This window comes from Manacus vitellinus, unplaced genomic scaffold (assembly GCF_001715985.3).
Source record: "Manacus vitellinus isolate BGI_N305 unplaced genomic scaffold, ASM171598v3 scaffold_5_pilon, whole genome shotgun sequence".
In the NCBI taxonomy this organism is placed as follows: Eukaryota; Metazoa; Chordata; class Aves; order Passeriformes; family Pipridae; genus Manacus; species Manacus vitellinus.
This window is the reverse complement of record NW_021940682.1, coordinates 13,041,722-13,061,927: the sequence shown is the minus strand read 5'-3', so window position 1 is coordinate 13,061,927 and position 20,206 is coordinate 13,041,722. Positions and strand designations below refer to the sequence as shown.

Below are 20,206 nucleotides of genomic sequence, written 5' to 3'. Positions count from 1 at the left end.
TGCCAGCTGTCTCTGCCAGCCGCTGCTTTCTAAAGGATAATCCCTATTCTTGAGTGGAACACATTAGCATGCTTTCACTTCATCAGACCAAAAAGCTCTCTCTCAGCAGGTACTTAACACAGAGGAGAAAGTTTAATTGAGAGAATGTCCTCTGGTTGTCATCTTTAGATTTGCAGTCTGGACAATGCTGAGCACTCTAGCTTGGTCCAGCAAATGCATACACCTACACTTATTTTGATTATCAAGCGTGAGCAGTCAAAGCAAATCAACTGATTTTCAGAACTGTGGTTATGTTTTTCTTCATGTACAGACTAGAGAGCTGAGTGGAGGGGACTGATATCTAAGAGGGCAGCATGTAAGTATCTGAGAACATGTCTGTTGCATCTTTGAATCCCTTTAGTACTCATTTCTCCCCTTTCTTTTATCTTACACTATAGGGAACAGTCAAAGAAGGTGTTCCAGCTCTCCAACAGCCCCCTCGGAAGCCAACTTTTGTATGGGTGGTAACAACACTGTTGAACATTGGCAAACACTGAGAAATGCTTATGAGCAAAAAGTCTGAGTACAAATCATACCATCTCACCAAGTTAAGCTGCAATAGGCATAATCGTTGCACAGAGAGTACCTGGTCTCAGTTTGTAAAATAAGTATGTGTAGTAAGTATCTTTGAAATCCTGTTTTGTTTTGCTTTGGTTTTTTATTTAGCTAAATATATGGAATGAATTAACATCAGCTCTATGAAATTCATGCCTCATTTTAGATGCTGTCAGCTTTCTGAGGAGACCTAAATATTTGACTGAGTGCTATTAAGCCAGTGGGTTTTTTTATCCTGAGTGTCTCTATGCCAGATAATAAATAAGTTGTGCTGTTTTGAAAGTTCGTGGCAAAATTAATCCTAAAAATGCACTGAATTTTATGATAAATTTTTATTGCTAGCATGCTGCAATCTTTTAAGACTACTTTCCAACTCATATTGATTTAGGAAGGTAAGCCTACTGAAATCAATGGCTTTGTTGTTGTGTTATTGTGATTCTCTGTATAGTTTAGATTTGGTGCAATATACCCTCCAATACTGTTTTGCAAATTAGAGCTTAATCCTATTTCCTTTGAAGCTGGCTAGCAGAAGTCTGCTGGTTTCAATGGAAGGATAATTCCTTTTTGTGAATAAGGAAAAGCATTTACGTAAAATAATACTGTCAGAAATGAAGAATTCCCTAGTGGTGTCCATAAAATCAGAGAGCTGAAATTCTCACCAAATGTTTATTTCAGAAACAATGAAACACTACATGTTTTATACTGACATGCTAAAAATTAAAAGGAAATACCTCTGTATGTTGGTGATACAGTCAATCAAATGCATACTTCTATATTTATCATTTTCAATTACCATTGCTATTACATATGAGCACAGAAAGTTTCTCGTGTCCAATTTTAATTTACATATTTGATTTGCTCAATGCTCTCTGGCTTCACACTTAAGAGCATGGACATTCCAAAGGAAAAGTGGTATTTCTAATACTACATAGTACCTGTGCTTACTCCATTAAAAAACTGGCATTTTTCATTTTGGAGTTTCTGGTATTTTATCTCTCCAATCACAACATATAGCGATGGTTCATGACATATTTCCTTATGGAACTGATGATGTATGCTTCCAAGCAGCTAGAAGAGGACAGTCTTGGGAATATTAACAATGCTTATGAGCATAACATAATGACAACTATTTTCATCACTGGCATTCATGCTTTTCGGCTATTCAAGTGGTATAAAGGACCTGAAAATAGGCTATGCTGAGTTCCAGCCTGAAGGGAGCTTCCAGATAGTCTGACAGCCATAGCTCTTCCCTGCTGCCTCTGGGGGGCCCAAGCCACTCCTGAGCTGCTCCTGCAGTCCAGCGCGCAGTCAGCACAAGAAAGAGCAGGACCCGGGCTGCTCTCCTCTTTGGTGAGACTAGGGCTTGCACTGGACATGCAAAACCACCAGGCAGTTGCTACTGTCATCTTGACAGACTGCCGTGCCTTTGGCACGCAGCAAGATTGGACTCTGATTTAATCTATGTAAGTGAAGTTGTGCTGAGGTGAACACATGCCAGGACAATTTTTCACTTCTCCTGGCAGTCAAGGACACCCTTCATGTTCCTTGTGTTGCCAGCCCCTCTCCTAGCTCCCTCCTGCCTCTTGGTCCTGCTGCATTCCCATCCATGTGCCGATCCCTACTTGAAGCAGGTTTGCCCTGCATTCCTTCATGTGGATGTTTCTTGGGGCATCCCCTCAGTTTGAGAAGAGCTACATAAGTGGGTTTCAGACTGGGGGCATTGAAGGCAGCCACTGTAGCAGTGATGTTCCTCTCCTGTGTGTAGGTAGCCCAGGCCTTGCTTTATTCTGTACCAGCTGGGGGGAATGCAATAGCACTTCAGAGCATTAAAACAAAACAACAAAAATATCAAAGCTACAACTGTCACCTTACTTCTTACAAAGAGAGGGCCACAGAATGTTTGTCCTTTCCACAGTTAAAATAAAGGAAGGGGCTACAGGAGGACGAGGCACTCTTTTTTATCTGTAAAGTAACAGAGTGAGGCTTCCCTTTCCCTTTCTGCTTTGGAATAGCCAGTTTGATGTGTAGTCTGTGAAAGAGATGTTAAATTTCATGCTCTGAGGCTTAAGTCAATATCAGACTTCCAAAGATCAAGAAGCCAGCAGAGGAGGTGTTACTTCTGACAACTGCAGGATTCTTTCTGTTTTCTTCAACCCTTGTGGCGTGGTGCTGGTTCCTGCCAGGAATAGGGTACTGCACTAAGCAGACTTGCCTTGAGCCAGCTGGGCACTTTTGCTGATCCTAAAATGAAGGTGTAGTGATGGTAATTACAGAGAAACTTCTGTTTTCAAGTTCAAGTCAGAGGGGCTAAGGCTGCAACCTCAGGGACACGTGTTCACTGTCTCAGGAAGAAACCTTGAGGAAGTCCAGCCTTATATACTGGCCCAGCGAGTTAGAAGAACCAAAGATACCAAAGCTGGTATCACCCCATCACCTTGACACCCATGAGTTACTTACATTTGAGAAACATGAGCCTTTGCAAGAGTCAGCCAGTAAAATTGGCTGAGCACACAGACCAACTTCTGTGCTAACACTCCTCCAGCGAAATGGAGGGACGGGGCTACTGACTCCTGAAATTCTGTGCCTTGGCATCGCTGTGACCATGAACTGGAACACAGAATTTCAAAAGGTATGTGCCCTGTTCTTGCAGGGCAGACAATCCCAACTGTAACTTGCCTCTTAAGAACAGTCAGCAGGGAAGAGACACTGAGTCAGGGCTCTCACTTGAAGGCCTTTGCACTGGTCCAGCAAACTGGCCATACTGCAGCAAGCCAGAGCGATTTCACCCCATGCAAATTTCCTGTTTCTGCTACTAGAGACCATCTGCCTTCACTGGCCGTGGGCTTGGGGATGGCTTCTTTTCTAAAGGAAACATCTGATTCGACTTAACCCTGGCAACAATTAAATGTCTATATTGGTTTAAATTTTCAAGCTGTCTCTGTGACAGAAATAACCACCTTACTTTAAAATGAAGAAAGTGTAAACCCGATGCATTCTTTTGTTATTTCAAAGATCCTGAAAGCACAGGCGAGGTGCTCCTCAGCTCTAGATCTTGGCGCCAAGTTTGCAAGTTGACCACAGCGGGATGGGGCCAGGAAGGTTCTGACAGGCAAAAAACCTCCTGGAGAGGGCAAACAGAGCCTGCCCATGCTAAGGACAGGCGGCACCTGGGCGTGCCCGCGTTTTGCTGCCAGTTCCATTAACATGGAAACCCTACAGGAAACCCTCGCCCGCGTGGTGAATGGGGAAAATTAAGCGTTTTCTGGAAAAACTTTCCAGACCTAAATTTGGTGCGGTCTCACTCGAGCCCCTGCCCGCCGTCCCTGCAGGTGCAGACGCCAGACACGCGGGGCCAGGGCGGGCGCTCCGCCTCGCCCCAGCGCGGCCCCGCTGGGACCCGGGTCTCAGCCCGGGACCACGTCGGGCCGGGGTTCGGCCCGGCTGAGGTGCCTTCTAGAGGCCCGGGAGAGCCGCCGCGAAACCCCCGTCGCTCCGGCGCACAACAGAGGGCTCCGGGCAGCCAGCGCTCCCGCCGCCGACGCCCCCACAGCCACAGCCGCTGCCCCCGCCCGGCTCCCGCGGCTGCCGGGGCGGGGCGAGCCGGCTGGAGGGGGCCGCCCCCGCGCCGGATCCGCCGCCGGGGCGGGCGGCGGGGGGGCGGAGAGCGGGGCGCCGCCACCGCCCCCCGGCCCGCCCCGCCCGCCGCGCCCCGTGGTGCCGGCGGCGGGCGCGGGGGCCGAGCAGAGGCGGCGGGGCCGGCGGGCGCTCACACCGCGCCCCCCCGCCGGCATGTGAGGGCGCCGAGGGCGGCCGCCCCGCGGCAGCAGCAGCCTAGCCCCGCGCAGCCCCGCGGCTCCTCCTGCGGCCCCGGGCGGCCGGCGCGAGCGGCAGCGGCCATGGAGGAGCCGCTCGGGGAGGCTCCGTCCCCGGAGGTAACGGCGGCGAGGAAGCAGCAGGGGGTGAAGCGGCATCACCACAAGCACAACCTGAAGCATCGCTACGAGCTGCAGGAGACCTTGGGCAAAGGCACCTATGGCAAAGTCAAGCGGGCCATCGAGAGGTTCTCTGGCAGAGTGGTAAGGCTGGCGGAGTGGCTTCTCTCTCTCTGTTCGTTTCATATGTACAGGTATATGCAACTAATTTGCAACGCCGGGTGCATTCCGTCGGGAATGCCACCAGGAGCCCCGTCCCTGTGCGGGGCTGCCGTGTTGTGGCGAGGCGGGCGCTTGGCGTGGCCGCAGCCCGCGGGGACCCAGGTCAGCATCGCACCCGTGCCTGCGGTCCAGGGCTTTGTTTAGAGTGCAAATCCAGTAGAGAGACTTCTGTATGGGTGGAGTGGTGAAGGTATTGTAGTAGCACATTGGTACATTTTGGAAGGATGCGTTATCATTGGAAAAATAGGGTGGCTTATTGTTTTTGTTTTGTTTTTACATGCGAGTCTGCTGTGAACAGTTATTTTTTTCCCCCGGTGGAAATTCACGGTTTGGTGAAACCTGTCACATCCCCCAGCTGACCAAAGCTGCTCACAGTGTACTGTCAGAAGGGCAAACGTTGGCTTCTCTGTTTAAAAACGCCGTGGTTCAGTCATACTTTTGTGACCTGAACTTTGCTGACACCTAAAAAAATTGCAGGGACTGCAACCCAGCCCCATTGGTTTTTACGATCCGTTTCACCGCTCAGCGGTGCCGGCTGGCTCGAGACTTGAAGCAGCCCGGAGGTTGTCCAGCAATAACTCAGCTTCAGCATTTCCTCACTGGTGCAGAGCTCCAGCCGGGCGCAGAAATGCGATTGAAGCAGTGTACACATTAGTCACAGTTATTGTCATTTTTCCTCCCCAGAAATATGTAACTATTCACAGAGGGCAAGCGAATGAGAGGCAGGCGTTGTTGTGTTAAAGATTGTTCTGAGGAATAGATGGTTTTCTACAGAGGTCTCCATACTGAAGTAGACTAATTGAGTTTTCACTCGACTTCATCTAAAAGCAAGGCATTTCCCTGGTGACGTTACATTTATCTTTCCCTTTGGGTTGCTGGGAAGCTCAATGTGCACCCAGAGGCAGAAGGATCTGTAAAACAGAAAATGAAATTTCAGATGCTATGGCTTTAATAAGGAACACTTACTTTGCAACTGAATAGCTTTGTGTCGACAGTGAAAATGAGAGTTTCAGCCAAGTTGTAGAGTCATATCATATATGCTTTCAGTTTATTAGCTCATTTGGAGGCTGGCTAAAGAGAAACCAGAGATGGACATCTCTGCACATGCTCGCTCTAAGTCCATGATTTTTAAAGTTTGCTGTCTTGGCCATTTTACAACTTCAGGCTAACAAAAGCTCCAGGGCTATATTATATACTATAATTTTGTAAGTAGATTATTTTTGACTTACATTACAAGATGTAGTAAATAAGCAAGTAAATGGAAAACATCTTTTTTAAAAGAGTTGAGAAATTAAAAAGGAAAGGTGACAGTAATGTAAATGAGATTTGGCTTTGGGAGGAGCCCTCACAGGAAAAGATGTAGAGTGTATCTCATCTGAGTTAACAACAGACCAGGTGTTTCTGTATAACTGTCAAGCACTTCAGCTACACAGCTAAAGGGTACTTTGGTGATATGGTCTGAACTGAATTTATATGGCTAATGCCATCTTGAAATGGAGAGAATGAAAATCAGAATACCCATGCAATCTTAAACGCAATAAAAATGTAACACTCGCACTATCAGCTGGTATGTAGAAGCTAAACAAGTCCTTACCAGGGTGTGAGTTTTTTTACTGGAGTAATGCAAGCCTTGGCGTGTGGCACTTCATAATTATTAACTAGTCTGCAGGCAAGTTCTGGTGTAATGTGTCTGTTTGAACTGGAACATCTGCAAGTGTATGTAAAGTATCCACATTTTGTCTGCTTGCAGAATAAAAGCTAGTTGTCAGGAATCTAGCCAGATCTAAGTGAATGGAAAACGCTTCTTGTTTTCCGACAGTTCCGTTGTCTGGCTGATACAGTGAACACCGACTGCTTTCTGTGGGTGAGATAAGAGCACCGACAGGATGACTGATCAGAGAGGGGCAGAATTTTCCTTCCTTTTTTCCACCTCTCTTTCTCTTCCCTTTCCTCTTCTCAATTCTTATTAGTGGACAGAGCACACATCATCCGGGAGTGGGTTGGACCAGGTGCTGCTGTGTCCAGCAGGGGATGCACAGAGCAGGGGATGTGGCCGGCACTTTCTCTTGCACCATGTCCAATGCCAATCCTATCTCAGCCGGCAGCTAGGAAGCAACAGTCCTAAGGTTGCTCTAGTCCGGTCTGTTTGCTTTCTCTCCTGCTACTGGTTTAGCTAATCATCTCTTTCTTTACTCAGTGGTAAGCAGGTATTTGAAGCTGGATGGTAACAGGTTGCGAAGCTGGACCTTGGCAGCGGCACTGTGTTCCCATTCACCAGCCTTGTCTAAGCGATTCTCCTATTTGGCCTTTCCATCTCTTGTCTATCAACAATCTCTTTAGCTTTAGTATGGCATTTCATAAAGATATTTGCATGACTAGCCAGGATTTTAATATGAAGCACAAACTTTGGATTTGTCATCCTCTGTATAAATACAGAGCTCGGAAATGAGATAGAAACTGGCACATTTGGGTAAATAAAGTGGGACCTGTCTTCTTACCATGGTTTTAAAGTAAAAATGTACTTTAGTCCTGTGCCACTGGAAATCAATAGCGGGATTTCTGTTGAATTGAATGAAAGTAGCGTTTGGAATGTGTTCACAGGTTACAGGTTTATTCAAATTGTTATTCCTCTTAACTTCATTGTCTTTCCTCCTAACGCAGTGGTACATGATCATAAAGCTTCCTGCCATAAAGCTTCAGGGTAGATTGTATGATACATTTGGTTTCTTATTGGAAACAACTTAAGTGAATTTGTGTATTAGTTGCCACAGTGACTGCAGACAGTATTGCATGCTGCATGAAGCAGTTAAAATATTGCCCTCTACATGACGTATGAGGCGCCTAATTTTGCCAACAAGATTTTCTTCATTAGTACTGGCTCAGTATACACAGTTGTAACTTATGATATTTTAAATTAAGGCACCTGTTAGTAAGTGTAAGGATGAAGAGATGATATCACAAGCCTGTGAAGTAACACTCATGTTGACGTTTCTTTGGGCGTTTTCTCCACTTGACAGCTTGCACATGTTAAACTAAAGAACTGAACTTTTGTTTGTGTTATGTATTCAATGTTTGTTAGCCAAGAAATCCACTGTTACACTTATATCAGCCTTAGTTAAGGTGTGCATTGACCACCTCTGACTGATTCTGTGTGTGATGCAAGAAGATGGTAAATGCTGCTGGGTTTTTCTTTGAGTAAATGATTCCCCTGGAGTAAATACTCATTAGAATGCAACTTTAAATTACAGATAGGTGTTTTCAGTCTCGTCATCTGTGTATTCCTGATATTATACAGAAAACAATACCTGGATTAAAAAAATGCATTAATTTTAATTAATGTTAACAGAGGAGCATGCAGCTCTCTGAAACATGGAAGACGCCAGGTAAACCTTATTAGACTGCCTGGAGCACTCCCAGCAAAGTTTAACGCAGGGGTTCAATAGCCTGGCCGGTGTACAGCTCCCTGGGGGTGCCCTCCTGCGAGATGCTCTGCTGGGAGGCCTTTTGCCTTTCTCGCCACCCCTGGACCTGGAGCTTGTTAATGTTGCTGGTTGATTGTTACAACCATTCACGAAGCTTCCTGTGTTATCTGTGCTTCCTTTCTGGTACCATCTGTCCGCAGAAGAGATTTTGACGTTTTCAGAAGCCAGGAGCTTGTCTCCCTTTCTCTGCTTAGGCTGCACTGAGGAGGCCATGGGGAGTAGATGCAGGAGCCACCCCCTCCACCTTCCTCTCCCCCTTTCTGCCTGAACCATGACATCTTTTCTTCCTCCTCACCAGCAGGTGGAGGAAGCACTATTCTCCTCCAGCCGTTCCTTCAGAAAGTTAATTATTTTGGGAATTGATGACAAGCTGCAGCCCAACATGAAAAACAGGCACATGGTTCATATTTGGGCAGGCGAGTTATGTGTGGTGGCTGGCGCCTGTTATTTATCTATTTTGCATAAAAATTCAGGTAGAAGGATGTAGCCAAATAAAATTGGTTTCTGAATCAAATCTTGTAAAAAACCCTTACACTTTAAAGCAACAAATCTTTTTATTTGCAGCTCCAGTGAAAACCTCTCATTTGAAACAGCTCTGCATTGTGATGCTTTTGAAGGGTTGCACAGGATTTTTGAAACCCTGAAACAGCAACAGATTGCATGAAAGGAGGACCTTTGCTTTGCTGATTGTATTTCTCCATATCATAACAAAACCAAAACATGAATGGCAACAATGACAGCTCTGTCATATCAGTAATTAAGGCCTTGTTGGCCACACAACCGTTTGTTTGTTTGCAGTGTGGTTTTTAAGGGTTCCATATAACAGGATAAAAATGTGCTCGTGGGTCACTGAGGATAGTGAAAGCCAGGTGAAACGTTTGTCCCAATTCTCTTATCTGCACAGCTGATATCACAGAGAATGCTGGTATCCCTCTCAAGTGTGTGAATTCTTTTATCTTTAATGATATGTTATATTTCCATTTTTTCCCCCTAAGAACTTCTGCTTCACTTAGCACCTGGGTCACTACTTCATATTGATTTTTATCTTGATCGCTCAGTGCAATATCCAAACTGCTCAGGATAATGTCCAAATCTGACACAGAACTGTTTATTTTTTTTTAAGTTCTTTGTTGCTCTTATTAAGATATCTTCCTTTGTTGCAGACACCGGTGTAAGTATCTACACAACACTGCTGTGATGTGAAGTGCTTGTACAGCACTTTGCACAGCAGGTTCCTGATTCGTGAATGTGCCTTCCACAGCTATGATAATACACTTGAATTATAGAAACAATAGCTTGTATCACTACCCCATTTTATACATGAGAAAGGAAAAACTTGCCAATTAAAGCCAAAATCGTCAGACATATCAGCTAGTTTTGAGTGCAAACCTAATACTTGATTTTTTTTTCCAGCCATGTAGAGTACGTAACATCAGGGTCCTATGGATGATAGCCTCCTCCTCAGGCTCTCCTGCTTCCTGGGCTCTCTCTTTGCCCTGAGCTTTTGTCCCTGTGTGACATCCAGCTTCGGTCTCTGTTCCTGGCCCTTTTGTACTCCACTGCCTCTTGCTTTGTTGTGCATGCCAGCGCTGTGACCCGTGCAGAGCGTGCTGCTTTGCTCCCTGCTTCCAAGCTGGTAGCTGCCAGCACGGTCTGCGCAGCCTGGGGTGGCTGCTGTGTACACCTCTCCTGCCATGCAATGCTCACGTGGGGCCAGAGGAGGGGAGGAGGAGAGGTTCTTGCAAAATGTGTCACCTAAAGCTTATTTATGTATGTATGTGTGTATTTATTTATTTATTTAAGATGTGTGAACTGAGTTCTTTTAGGCACTCGTAATGTGACTAAATCTGGACAATGTTTTCATGGTGCTGAAGGCATGTTAGTGAAACTCAGGTCATCCTCTGCATGCATGGAAATTCTAGATCTGGAATGAACAGAAGTTGGAAAGAGTATATGGGCTTGAAAATAGTTTTGCTGTTAATTTGTTATTTGTTCCACCCTTAGTTATTAGATGTGTTCTGAGATTCTGCTTTAAAAAATAAAAGAAAACAGGATTTGGAAAAAACCCCACTGGAATTAATCTAGTAAAAAACACTGGAATTAATCTAATGTCATTCACAGTGAATATTGTGGGCTTATTGCCATAGGAGTTACTACCTGGTTGTATAAAATTACTAAGGTCTTCACATAACCACTTGTTTAATTGAAATACCAAAGAAGACCTTAACATCAGGGGCTGCAGACAGAAATAACTGGTTACAGCATGAAGGTCATCAGGAGAAAGGCACTAGTACAAAATGCTAATTTTCTACATGAGAATTTTTGTTGGAGAAGCAGATTTGTTCAGGGGAGTATGGTTCAGTGGTATGAAAGTCTGAATTAATGACTAGCCAGTGAGGAGTCATCTGAATACACTAGCTTGTCAAATCTTTTACCAAATTAAAGAACAACATGTTCTTTGAGCTTTGAGTGGACATCAAGTAATGTTCTTTCAGTGATGTTGCACTTTCTTACAGGTGAAGAAATTAAAAGTTGCATGCTTTTTTTTTTTTTCCCCCTCCTGCATTGGATTGAACAATTTTGGGCAGGTCAATGAACTTTCCTGTGTCTCAGTGTATTCATTTCTGAAGGGATACTACTTAATATAGGAAAGTTTAACTAATTGACAGGGCCCATTTTGGCCTGATACATACCTAATATGATTCCCTCTAAATGTGAAATTCACAACAGAGTTTGAGCCAATGTTTATAATGCAGCCTTCAGCTAAAAACACTATAACATGCCTAAGCGTTTTTACAAATGGTTTCACAGCACCATATGCTAGAGAACACAACAGAATGGAAATTGCTTGTACGAAGTCTTTCATTAGATATTGCTGAAATATACTGCGTTTTTTTTAGTGGCATATGTTCTAAAAATTATTATTATTTTTTTAGGAACCACAATGTGGATTTGCCATGTGGATACAATTACTGTATATATTGTAGTTCGGGGTCATACATGTTTGAACAAAATCGTGTGGAATGTGCAGTTCTTGTGAACAATTGTTTATTCTTTAGAGAACTGTAATTGTAGTTAGTCTGTGTTTTGTCTGGTAAATAAATAACCCGAGAGTCTTTGCTGGAGTGAAGCACTGGGAGGAGGTATGCAGTGTCCACAACAGTGCCAAGGAAGAATGACGAGTGTGGGTTGAAACTCAGTTCTGGATATATCAGCCTTGAACACCAGCAGGTGAATGTGTGTAGAGCCATGGTTATCCAAATGTAGAGCATATGGGACATGTTTCCAAAACCCACATACCAGGGATTTGGAAATTGGCTGCTGACCTTTGGTTTGACATAGGCATCTCCCTGGTTCAGGTCTCTGCCTCCTGTACCATGCTTATGCCTGTCTGTGTGAACCAGGATGCCCATGCCAGAGCACCTCCTCTTGCTGTACAGCCATGCTTCTCTCAGCAGGATACTGTTCTCCTCATCGTGCACTCTTCCTGTGACTCCTCCTCTGTGTGGAGTGGCTGCAGCCTCAGCAGCTCCCGACCTGGGTAGGGGTGAAGGTTGCAGCCAGTGTCCAGCTCTGGTGGTCAGTTCCAATGGTTTACACACCACTGGTGATGGGTGCCTTGGCATGGGAATCTCTGACCTACTGAGAATGTTGTTCTCTTCTTGCCTCCTACGTAAGTCAGGATTTGTCCCTAAATTGCCCAGGCATGCACCAGACACTTTATAGAAAAACCTCTTGTCATTAGCTCTGATAGGTTGATGTACTTAGGATAGTTGGTATGTCAGAGGAAATGTCTTAGATGAAAAGGTCTCCGACTAAATATGTAAATGATATTTGTCAGTGTTTCCCTCAAATATCTTCCAGCAGATGTGAGTACCATGTGTGTCCAGTTAATAAACTAAACTCAAAATAATTTCCACTTTGCTAGATATATGGGGAATAGCTGGGCAGGGCGGGGAGCGAACTACAAAGCAAGGTAAAGGCTGCATATGTGTGTTGTTATATTTGATGACCAATTCATTAAAGCCATAAGTGTATCCAGGCTTTCAATAGTGTTCTCCTGCTGTTGCTTCCTGTACTCCCTGGCTACAAAATCAGTCTCTATGGCTCTCATTTGTCTTACCCACATGAAAGACTTCGAGCATCTGCAAGTTATGATTTGAGAAGTATCTGCTTTTAAACAGAATATATATATCACCGTGTCTTCACAGGCAGCATAGTATGTTGTATAAATTAGGGGATCCTAGACCTTTGAACACTAGGGGGCTGGGTGAGATGCTCTATGTGCTTACTGTGTATGACCATACCCATCAAACATCCTGGACCCACACCAGAAATGCCAGATGTTCAGTAGACGTGGAGGCCCTCCTGCAACCTTTGCTGCATGTTGCAAAGGGTGGAGGGGGCAAGGCTGTAGCCCTCCCTTGATCTTCCATTGTTCTAGTACTCTTACTTGAGCTCAGTAATTTTTGTATTTTGAGCTAAAGACCATGGGCCAAGCCTCAATGCAGTCTGTTAAACTATTGGATGGTATAAGCTCCTTGTGTTCCCTTACTCTCCAAAGACAGATGGGACTTGCTTCTAGATCTGATGGTTTATGAGACTCCATCCTTAAAGCTGCCACTGGTCTGAATGGGATGCAAGTCCCTAGTCTTGCTCAAGTGTGGACGTTTTCAGGCTCTGTTCTTGCCAATGGAGGACATAATAAAACACTTTAACGGGTGGCTGCTTTCACTTGAAAAAAACCCCAGTCACACAGTAGTTAAGGGAAAAGGGGTTGGCATGGCTGGCATGTGTGAAACTGTCCTGGCCAGTTGTAGGTGAATGCAAAATCACAAAATAAACGCAGGTCTTGTTGTAAGTTTTAAGAAGACAACTGAGGTTGCTTAGTTTAACGTGCACATAATGTAACTGTTAATTTATGGATTCTTCCTTAGCCTTCCCTTCTCCCTGTTGGCACTTACCACCTCACCTCAGCCACACCTCTGGCAGGGTGCCTGAGACCCCTTGCTATTGGGTCCTCTGGATGCCAGCCTAGTGAATGGGAGGGTCTGCTGCACCTTGTGTGGGGCTGGCTACCTCTATGGTGAAGCATCAGTGCTTGGCAGGCTGCTCTGTCCCTGTTGCTTCACCTTACTGGTTGGCCTGTGGTAATCCCAGAGCCCTTTGGTCACTCTGGCCCAGCAGCTGGCATGTGGGACGACTTAAGCAGAGAGGCTGGAGGACTGTCTTTGTTCTGAGGTCTGGTGGCTTGAGGGACTTGCAATTATCCTAATGTCTTGCTGTGCTGAGGAGCTGAGTCAGCACATTTACTGCCTCAGAATAAAGACACTAGTTAAGGGATATTAGGCTTAAAAAAAAAAAAAATTGTTCCTGTGAAAAGATACCATGCCAGGCTCAGAGACTAAATTTGGCTATTCGTGGGTAGTTCAGAAAGACTAGGGTCCTGCTGTTGATGGAGATCTCAAAGCCTCTATATCATGTTTCCTGTGCACAAAAAGGCATTTGATCTCTGCTGCAATTTCTAATCTCCATGAAATACCTGATGGTGAAGGATATCTCTCTTTATTTGAGATACAAGTGTCATTTTAAAAGTGAGTGTGTATAATTTTTTAATCACAGAAGATAGCAATGAGGGTTGGGTAGAAATACGTTTTTGAGCTGTGTGGTAATGAAACAAATGTTCCTTTTTGTTAAACGGTGCTTTGTTGTTTACACAAAAAGGTTAAGTCCTTTGCACACAAGTTTGACAGGGGAAGACAGCAAAGCATTTGTTAAAAAAACAGTTCCTGAGGCATGTGCTCAGAGCTGTCATTTATTTGCATATTTTTGCCATCGCACTCTGCACAGATCAAATATTACAGCTTTCCTGGTGGAGTGCAGCTCAGGAAGGAGGAACGAAGGCCACCCAGTCCCTAAGGTGACCAGAGACACCTGTGGACACCTGGTGCAGTGGATTCAGCAGGGCCGAGATGGGGGCTGTTTTTTGACATGCGGAAAAAAAATAACCTTTGGGAGGAGAGGAGGGGAGAGTGCAACCTTCCTAGCTGGTAATGCTCTAATGCCATGTGGCCTGGAACCTGGAAGATTCCTGTAAATACCTGCTGGAGGCAATGCAGGCTTAGCTGACCAATGTAGGGATGCAACTGAGAGGCATCCACATTCCCCCCTTGGGAAGATGTGTTTTTACTCAGGACTATACATAAGCAATAGCATCCTTCACACTACTTGTTTTTGTCATGTTTATATTCTTTTCTTCAGGATGCCAAAATGGGGTGAGATAATTAAATGGTGATCTGTGGGTTTAAGCTCCATCTCCTGTAGGAGCTGGTTTTTACACTGAGTGTATGAATGGTTTCCCTGAGGTTCATCCAGAAAGTCAGTGGTGGAGCCGCAGGCTGACCACAGCTCCAGCGCTGTGCTGGGCCATTCCTTTTGTGCGTATAACCATCTCAGGAAGATTTCTCTTGACATGAACGTCCTCTTCCATGGCCATAGTCACACTTCAAAGGGATGGTGCCAATTTTTCAGAAGCCTGCCATCTCTTGTCTGTTGGAGGCAGGTCACCACTGTTGAGCACCGATTGGTACCAGTTGGTCACTGTTGTGTCTTCACAAACTGGGAGGAATGAGGGCCTTTAGCTAGACTGTGCAGTGCACTTACATCCGGGTCAGGGACTAGCCATCTTTTTCAACTACCATTTTTTTTTCTGAGTACAGTTTGAGATTTTTCTACCAGGCTCTCTGTTTCTGTAAAACAAATGTATTCTCCCATCCTATCTGGCGTTTTGTGATGAAAACGTGGTCTAATGGGACCTGTGAAATGCCTCGTTGTGGGTTGTGCATTACTCATGAGGAATTCATCAGGGAGAAGGATTTCATGCTGTACTTCAACCTCCTTCTAGCCTTTCTTGGATGAAAGGAAAACTCTGCAGCCGTGAATGTAACTGGTTGTCATTATTGGATGTCATTACTCACTCACTCCGAGCATAAACCAAAAAAATTGCATCCCCTGTGATGTCCATGGGTAAAATGCTGCTCTCAGTTACATTAACACTTGTAAGCTGAAGAGTAGAGTTCGACCCTTTGTTTCAATTGAAATATTTGTTTAACACAAGCAAGGACTAAACAATACACTTGAAAGCGATTTGTGTTATTGTCTGTAGAGCAGAGCTTGTATTTTATGAACTGACTGATCATAAAGGCAGCATAAATCACGTAAAGCATTCTCATTTGCCTTTTCTTTCTTTTTTTCTTTTTGCAGATGGGGCTTGTAGAGTAGAGCTGCAGTCACATGGCTGCTCCAGGATATTTTAGTTGAACTGTGCAAGTCCATTAAACAAATGTAATGGCTTTTTGGAAAGAAGCGCTGCGTGTTTCAAACCAAATGTTTTACATAGAGAACATCTGGGTAGTTCTGGGTGTTTGTATGTAGAGCACATCAGACAGCAGCCGTAGTGAGCTCAGCTGGGAGGTTGCCTGGGATGTAGTTGTAGGATATGACAGTTCAGTTGTTATGGGGAAAAATTCCTATGAAGTATTGCCATAAACTGAATGTTTGGCACAAACACCCGTATCGTTGTTTTGCTGTACACCCAAGTTATTCTTCTTACCTGCCCAACAAAACTCTAAGCGCTGTTTAAATAAGCCAGTAAATGCTGGCACCTCTGAGATGTGGCACGTGCATTAAAGTGTGCCTGAGGAACGGGAAATGAAGCTTGCTCTGTTCTCAGTGAAGCACTATCGATTCCTGCCATGGGCAATGCAGTGCGAGTGAGCGATGAATGCAATATGTGAGAACGGTTTGTGTGATTGAGTTGGAACTGATTGATGTTCCAGTGGTGTGGTGTGGTGTTGCTTTGAGGAATGTGAAAATGCAAAACCGGTGAAACGCATGTAATTAGGCTGACGTTAGAGTTTGTTGGGGCTACTGGAAGAACTTTAACCTGGGTGAATTAATAAGTCTGTTTTTATTTCGCAGCATCGGAGGTAATATATTTCCAGGAAATGTAGGAAATGTTGAAAAATGTCTTATTTGGGAGTTGGTTCTTAAATTATTTCTGCAGTTTAACTGAGGAATGTGTGGTTCAAATGAGATTAAAGTTGTAATTTCCAGAGTAGCGATGCAGCTTCCCCTTTCAGGATTGTTTAACTAAAAAGTTAAACAAAGTGGGTTAGGCAGTCTCTTGGTCCCGTCCCTTGTGGACAGCAATTCACATTATGCAGCACTGCTTTAATAGTCCTGCTCGGTCTGACATGATTTGTGGTATTTGCTGAGATGAGGTTTTGGACCGAGCAGAGTGAGAGGGAACTGCTCCTCACTCTGAGGAAGGGGATATGTCCAAGTCTGTGCGAAGGTCACTGGCAGGGTGAAGTGGGAAGCCTGGGCTGCTGTTGTTACACTACCTAACAGCTTAGCTTCTGGCAAGGGGATACCAGAAACCTGAGTTCTAACTCTCCCTTGTTCAACTGACTCCAGCCAAAACACGTGCCAAAAAAGGTGTTTGAGCGTGTTGAAGAAGGGGGCAACAGTGCTGGAGATCTCAGAGTCTGGAGGAGTTCTTAGGCAAAAGCTTTCCAACGTGAAAAAAAAATCGGTTTGCTGTTTCTCCCCTCCAAAGTTAAGCCTCCTCATAACTACTTAGAACAACTGCCTGCAGTTGTGAACTGCTCTTCTATCAGGGAAAGCTAGATTATGCGTTTCAGGCTACCAAATTGCTTGATCACCAGCCACTTAATTGTAGGAGAGCGTAATTCATTTCTCACCCTCTCATGTCTACTCCAAGCCCAACTGGCTGCAGGGAGCAAGAGTGTTCCTGTTCCTGTGTTACTCTCTCCACTGAGCCATTAGGGTGGCCCTGGTAATATACTTTCAATAAATAGAAGGGAACAACAGGAGGTTCCTCTACCTTCAGGGGTATAAATATTTCTCAGAAATCAGAGACGGATGGGGAAGAAATTTTAGCAAACTCCTTTCCTTCTGCTGTAGCAATTCCACCACATTCTGACATAAATTCTGGGATGGTCCCGTCCCAGAAGGGTCCGTTAAATAGGTAATGTCCAGGCAGAACAATGTAATACTGAAGCAGTGCATTAACAAAAGCAAATTTAATATTGCAAAGTGGTCTGTAAACCCTGGAGCAAAATAATCTGGGTGAGGCTTTGATACACGATTGCCAATCTTTTTGTTTTCCAAGAGTATTTTTCCAGATAGGATGTGGGTTTATGGTTTGCTAGATTCCTGCCAGAAAGTGGTGTTTATATTTTGATCCACCTTAGATCAATTTAGAAAAATATACTAGACATGGGTACGTCTGATAGTTCTGTGTCATTAACCCTTCCAACTTTGCTGTTTAAACATATCTGTGCACTTTCCATGATATAATCTGTGTGACCCACCATCTTTTCAGAATGAATCCCTGCTCATCAATGTTAATCTGAAAGCCTAAACTGTATAAATTCAACTTTAAAATCTCTCCACACTTGAAAATTCCATTCTGTTAATCTGGAATTTGAGGTGGTCAAGCAGTATGGTGTTGAGTTTTAATGAGTGTTGTGGTGCATTTTTTCTAGACAAGAAAGTCTCTTCCCACGTTTTCCTTGTACTATCGTAATTCTCATGGTGAAATAGCACTTTCTTTTGTCCTCTAAAGGACTGCAGAACCAGGAGAGCAAGATTAAAAGATCTGAAGGTGATTTCACAGCTGTGGCAGAAGAGGCATTGTAAAGATGTGCAAAGCTCTCAGTGGTTCTGAGATTTCTCTGAACTCGTGGAAACTTCACTGAAAGAGAGTAGAATAAGCCGAGTTACATTTATTTACCCACGACTTTCTCAAGGAGAACGTACCAATGAATGAAAATGTGCTGTGAGGTGGCTTGGGAAAAAATAGTTCTAAGAATGAGTTCAAACAATGTCTAACCTTCTTCTTTGTTTAATGTGAATTACAGCCTTGCACTGATGTAGCACCTTTCACCTAAACCTGCAAAATCACTTTAGAGACTCTGGTAACTGCTGAGGTTACCATTATTTAGCAATTATTTAGCAGCACATTGCAACAGTTTGCAGTGGTTGCTTAGAGGGTGTGAATAACCCTATTTCCAATTTAAATTATTGGGAGGAATTACAGGAGACTGTGTAATTTTCAAACTGGAACTAGATCCAGGCACCAGGGCTTTATACCTGTCTTCTTTAAAAAGTCATAAAGGGCTTTTTATAACAACGTAGCCAAGATCTTGGTTTTGTGTTTCATCCCCCAAATTGATGCCTTGAACAGTGTGCACTCCTACTTTGGAGGATTACTTCAGTGTGGTTCACTGCTTATTCACAATGAAAAAACAACATTGAATTAAAGTCCCTCTCTGCTGCCTCAGGTTAGCATTTTGCATTACATCAGCAGCTGTGGTAGCTGTGAGATCAAGCCTCAAAATTAATGTGAAATCTATCTTCCAGTTTTTGGAGACTGGATCTGGAATACCCATGTAACATTGAGAACAGTAAACTTGGGGCTTGTGAATTCTTTCACTCCTCTTTATCCTGACTTGCTAGTAATTTAATTAGCGCTAAACAGTCTGTGCACAGACTTGCAGAAGTTAAAAGACTGACTGACATAAGATTCACTTCCAGTGACTTTTCCTCTTTTGCACATGTGCTGGATGGAACTATGCTGTATTTGGAAGTTGATCAATAATGATTGCACAACTCTAACCTCATTTAAACTATGATATAAACAGACATGATAGAAACGGATGCTACCAGTTTTTTTCCTACTTAAAAGTGAAGTCAGCTTTTTTTTTTCTTTTCTGCCTTTTTTTTCACCTCCTTTTTTTTCCGCCTTTGTGGTTCCAACAAAATTGTAACCTGGAAGAAAAGCAGTTGGACTTTGTGAAATCCCAATTCAGTGTAGCATTTGGCTTTAGTAAATGTGGAAGCCAAAAATAAACATCTGCTTGGCAACTTCACCAGACGTTAACTGTAAATGCAGATTTCATCTTTTCAGTGAATGTGGCATTCAGTGCTGGTTAACATCTATTAAGGAGAATGATCCCTAGTTGAGGCTGTAAAGCATTTTTTTCTTTTAATTACAGTTACGAACCTCTATTGCCTCGGGGAAATCCCCTACCCCAGTTCCTTTCCAGATATAATTTCTTATGCGCCAAAGCATGAACTTTTCTTGAAAGCTTGAAGGTAGTTGGATGGGATATTTGTGAGTTACTAGGCTTTGGAAAGGAGATGGTCTCCCATCAGTCTGTGCCTGACAGCCCCAAAACTTTGACTGGGCTGTTTTTTTTTTTTCTCCTTTCTTTAGTCATTCAGAATTAGATCATAAGCCTCTTTTTTGCAGGCAGAGTGATCAATATTTTTAAGTATTAGGTATTGCATCTTTGGATATTCAGAATGTTACATTTAGAAATGTATTAGAAAAAAATGTAAGCAGTCCCATTCTTTTCTCCAGGAAGGTGAAGTCTGCACATGACAGGATGCCAACCTTGGGCTCTGATCCTGACAGACCACAACTGGAAACATCTTGTCGGATCTCTGCTTTTCAACAAATCCTTTGCACCCTCTGCTCCTACCAGGGCAAATTCATTTTACTGTGGATCGGAGAGGATTGAAGTGGGTACAGATTTGTGGTAACGTGCTGCAGAGGTAGCACTGGGACAATGGGGAGGGGTGAGAAGGCGCAACTTGAGGTAGCACTATGGGAAACACTTCATGGCTAGGGATGGTGATTTTTTGTAGGATCTTCCTTCTCAAACTGAACAATCCTACAACTTGGAACTTCAGTAATGCAGTGTAAAAAGCTTTTTATTTTGGGAAGTGAGAAGTTTCTTAGTAGATTTCTAACACGTATGACTTCAGGCCAGGATTCTCACCATTGAACGAAGAAAGGTCTACCAGGTAAATTTGTCAGGGAATGCATGATGTAAATATGCCAGGTTTCATATACATAGCTGAGCATAGCAGGTACCAAACAAT

General features: G+C 43.9%; 1 protein-coding gene across 1 annotated transcript in view; it reads left to right on the top strand.

Annotated features, from left to right (window-relative positions):
• The window catches only part of NUAK1 (NUAK family kinase 1), a 70,486-nt gene that overhangs the window by 17,767 nt on the left and 32,513 nt on the right, over positions 1–20,206 (top strand). Inside the window, exon 2 of the mRNA XM_018080672.2 lies at positions 3,874–4,670. Within this exon, the coding sequence (XP_017936161.2) occupies positions 3,874–4,670 (797 nt within the window). The remainder of the gene's footprint in view (positions 1–3,873; positions 4,671–20,206) is intronic.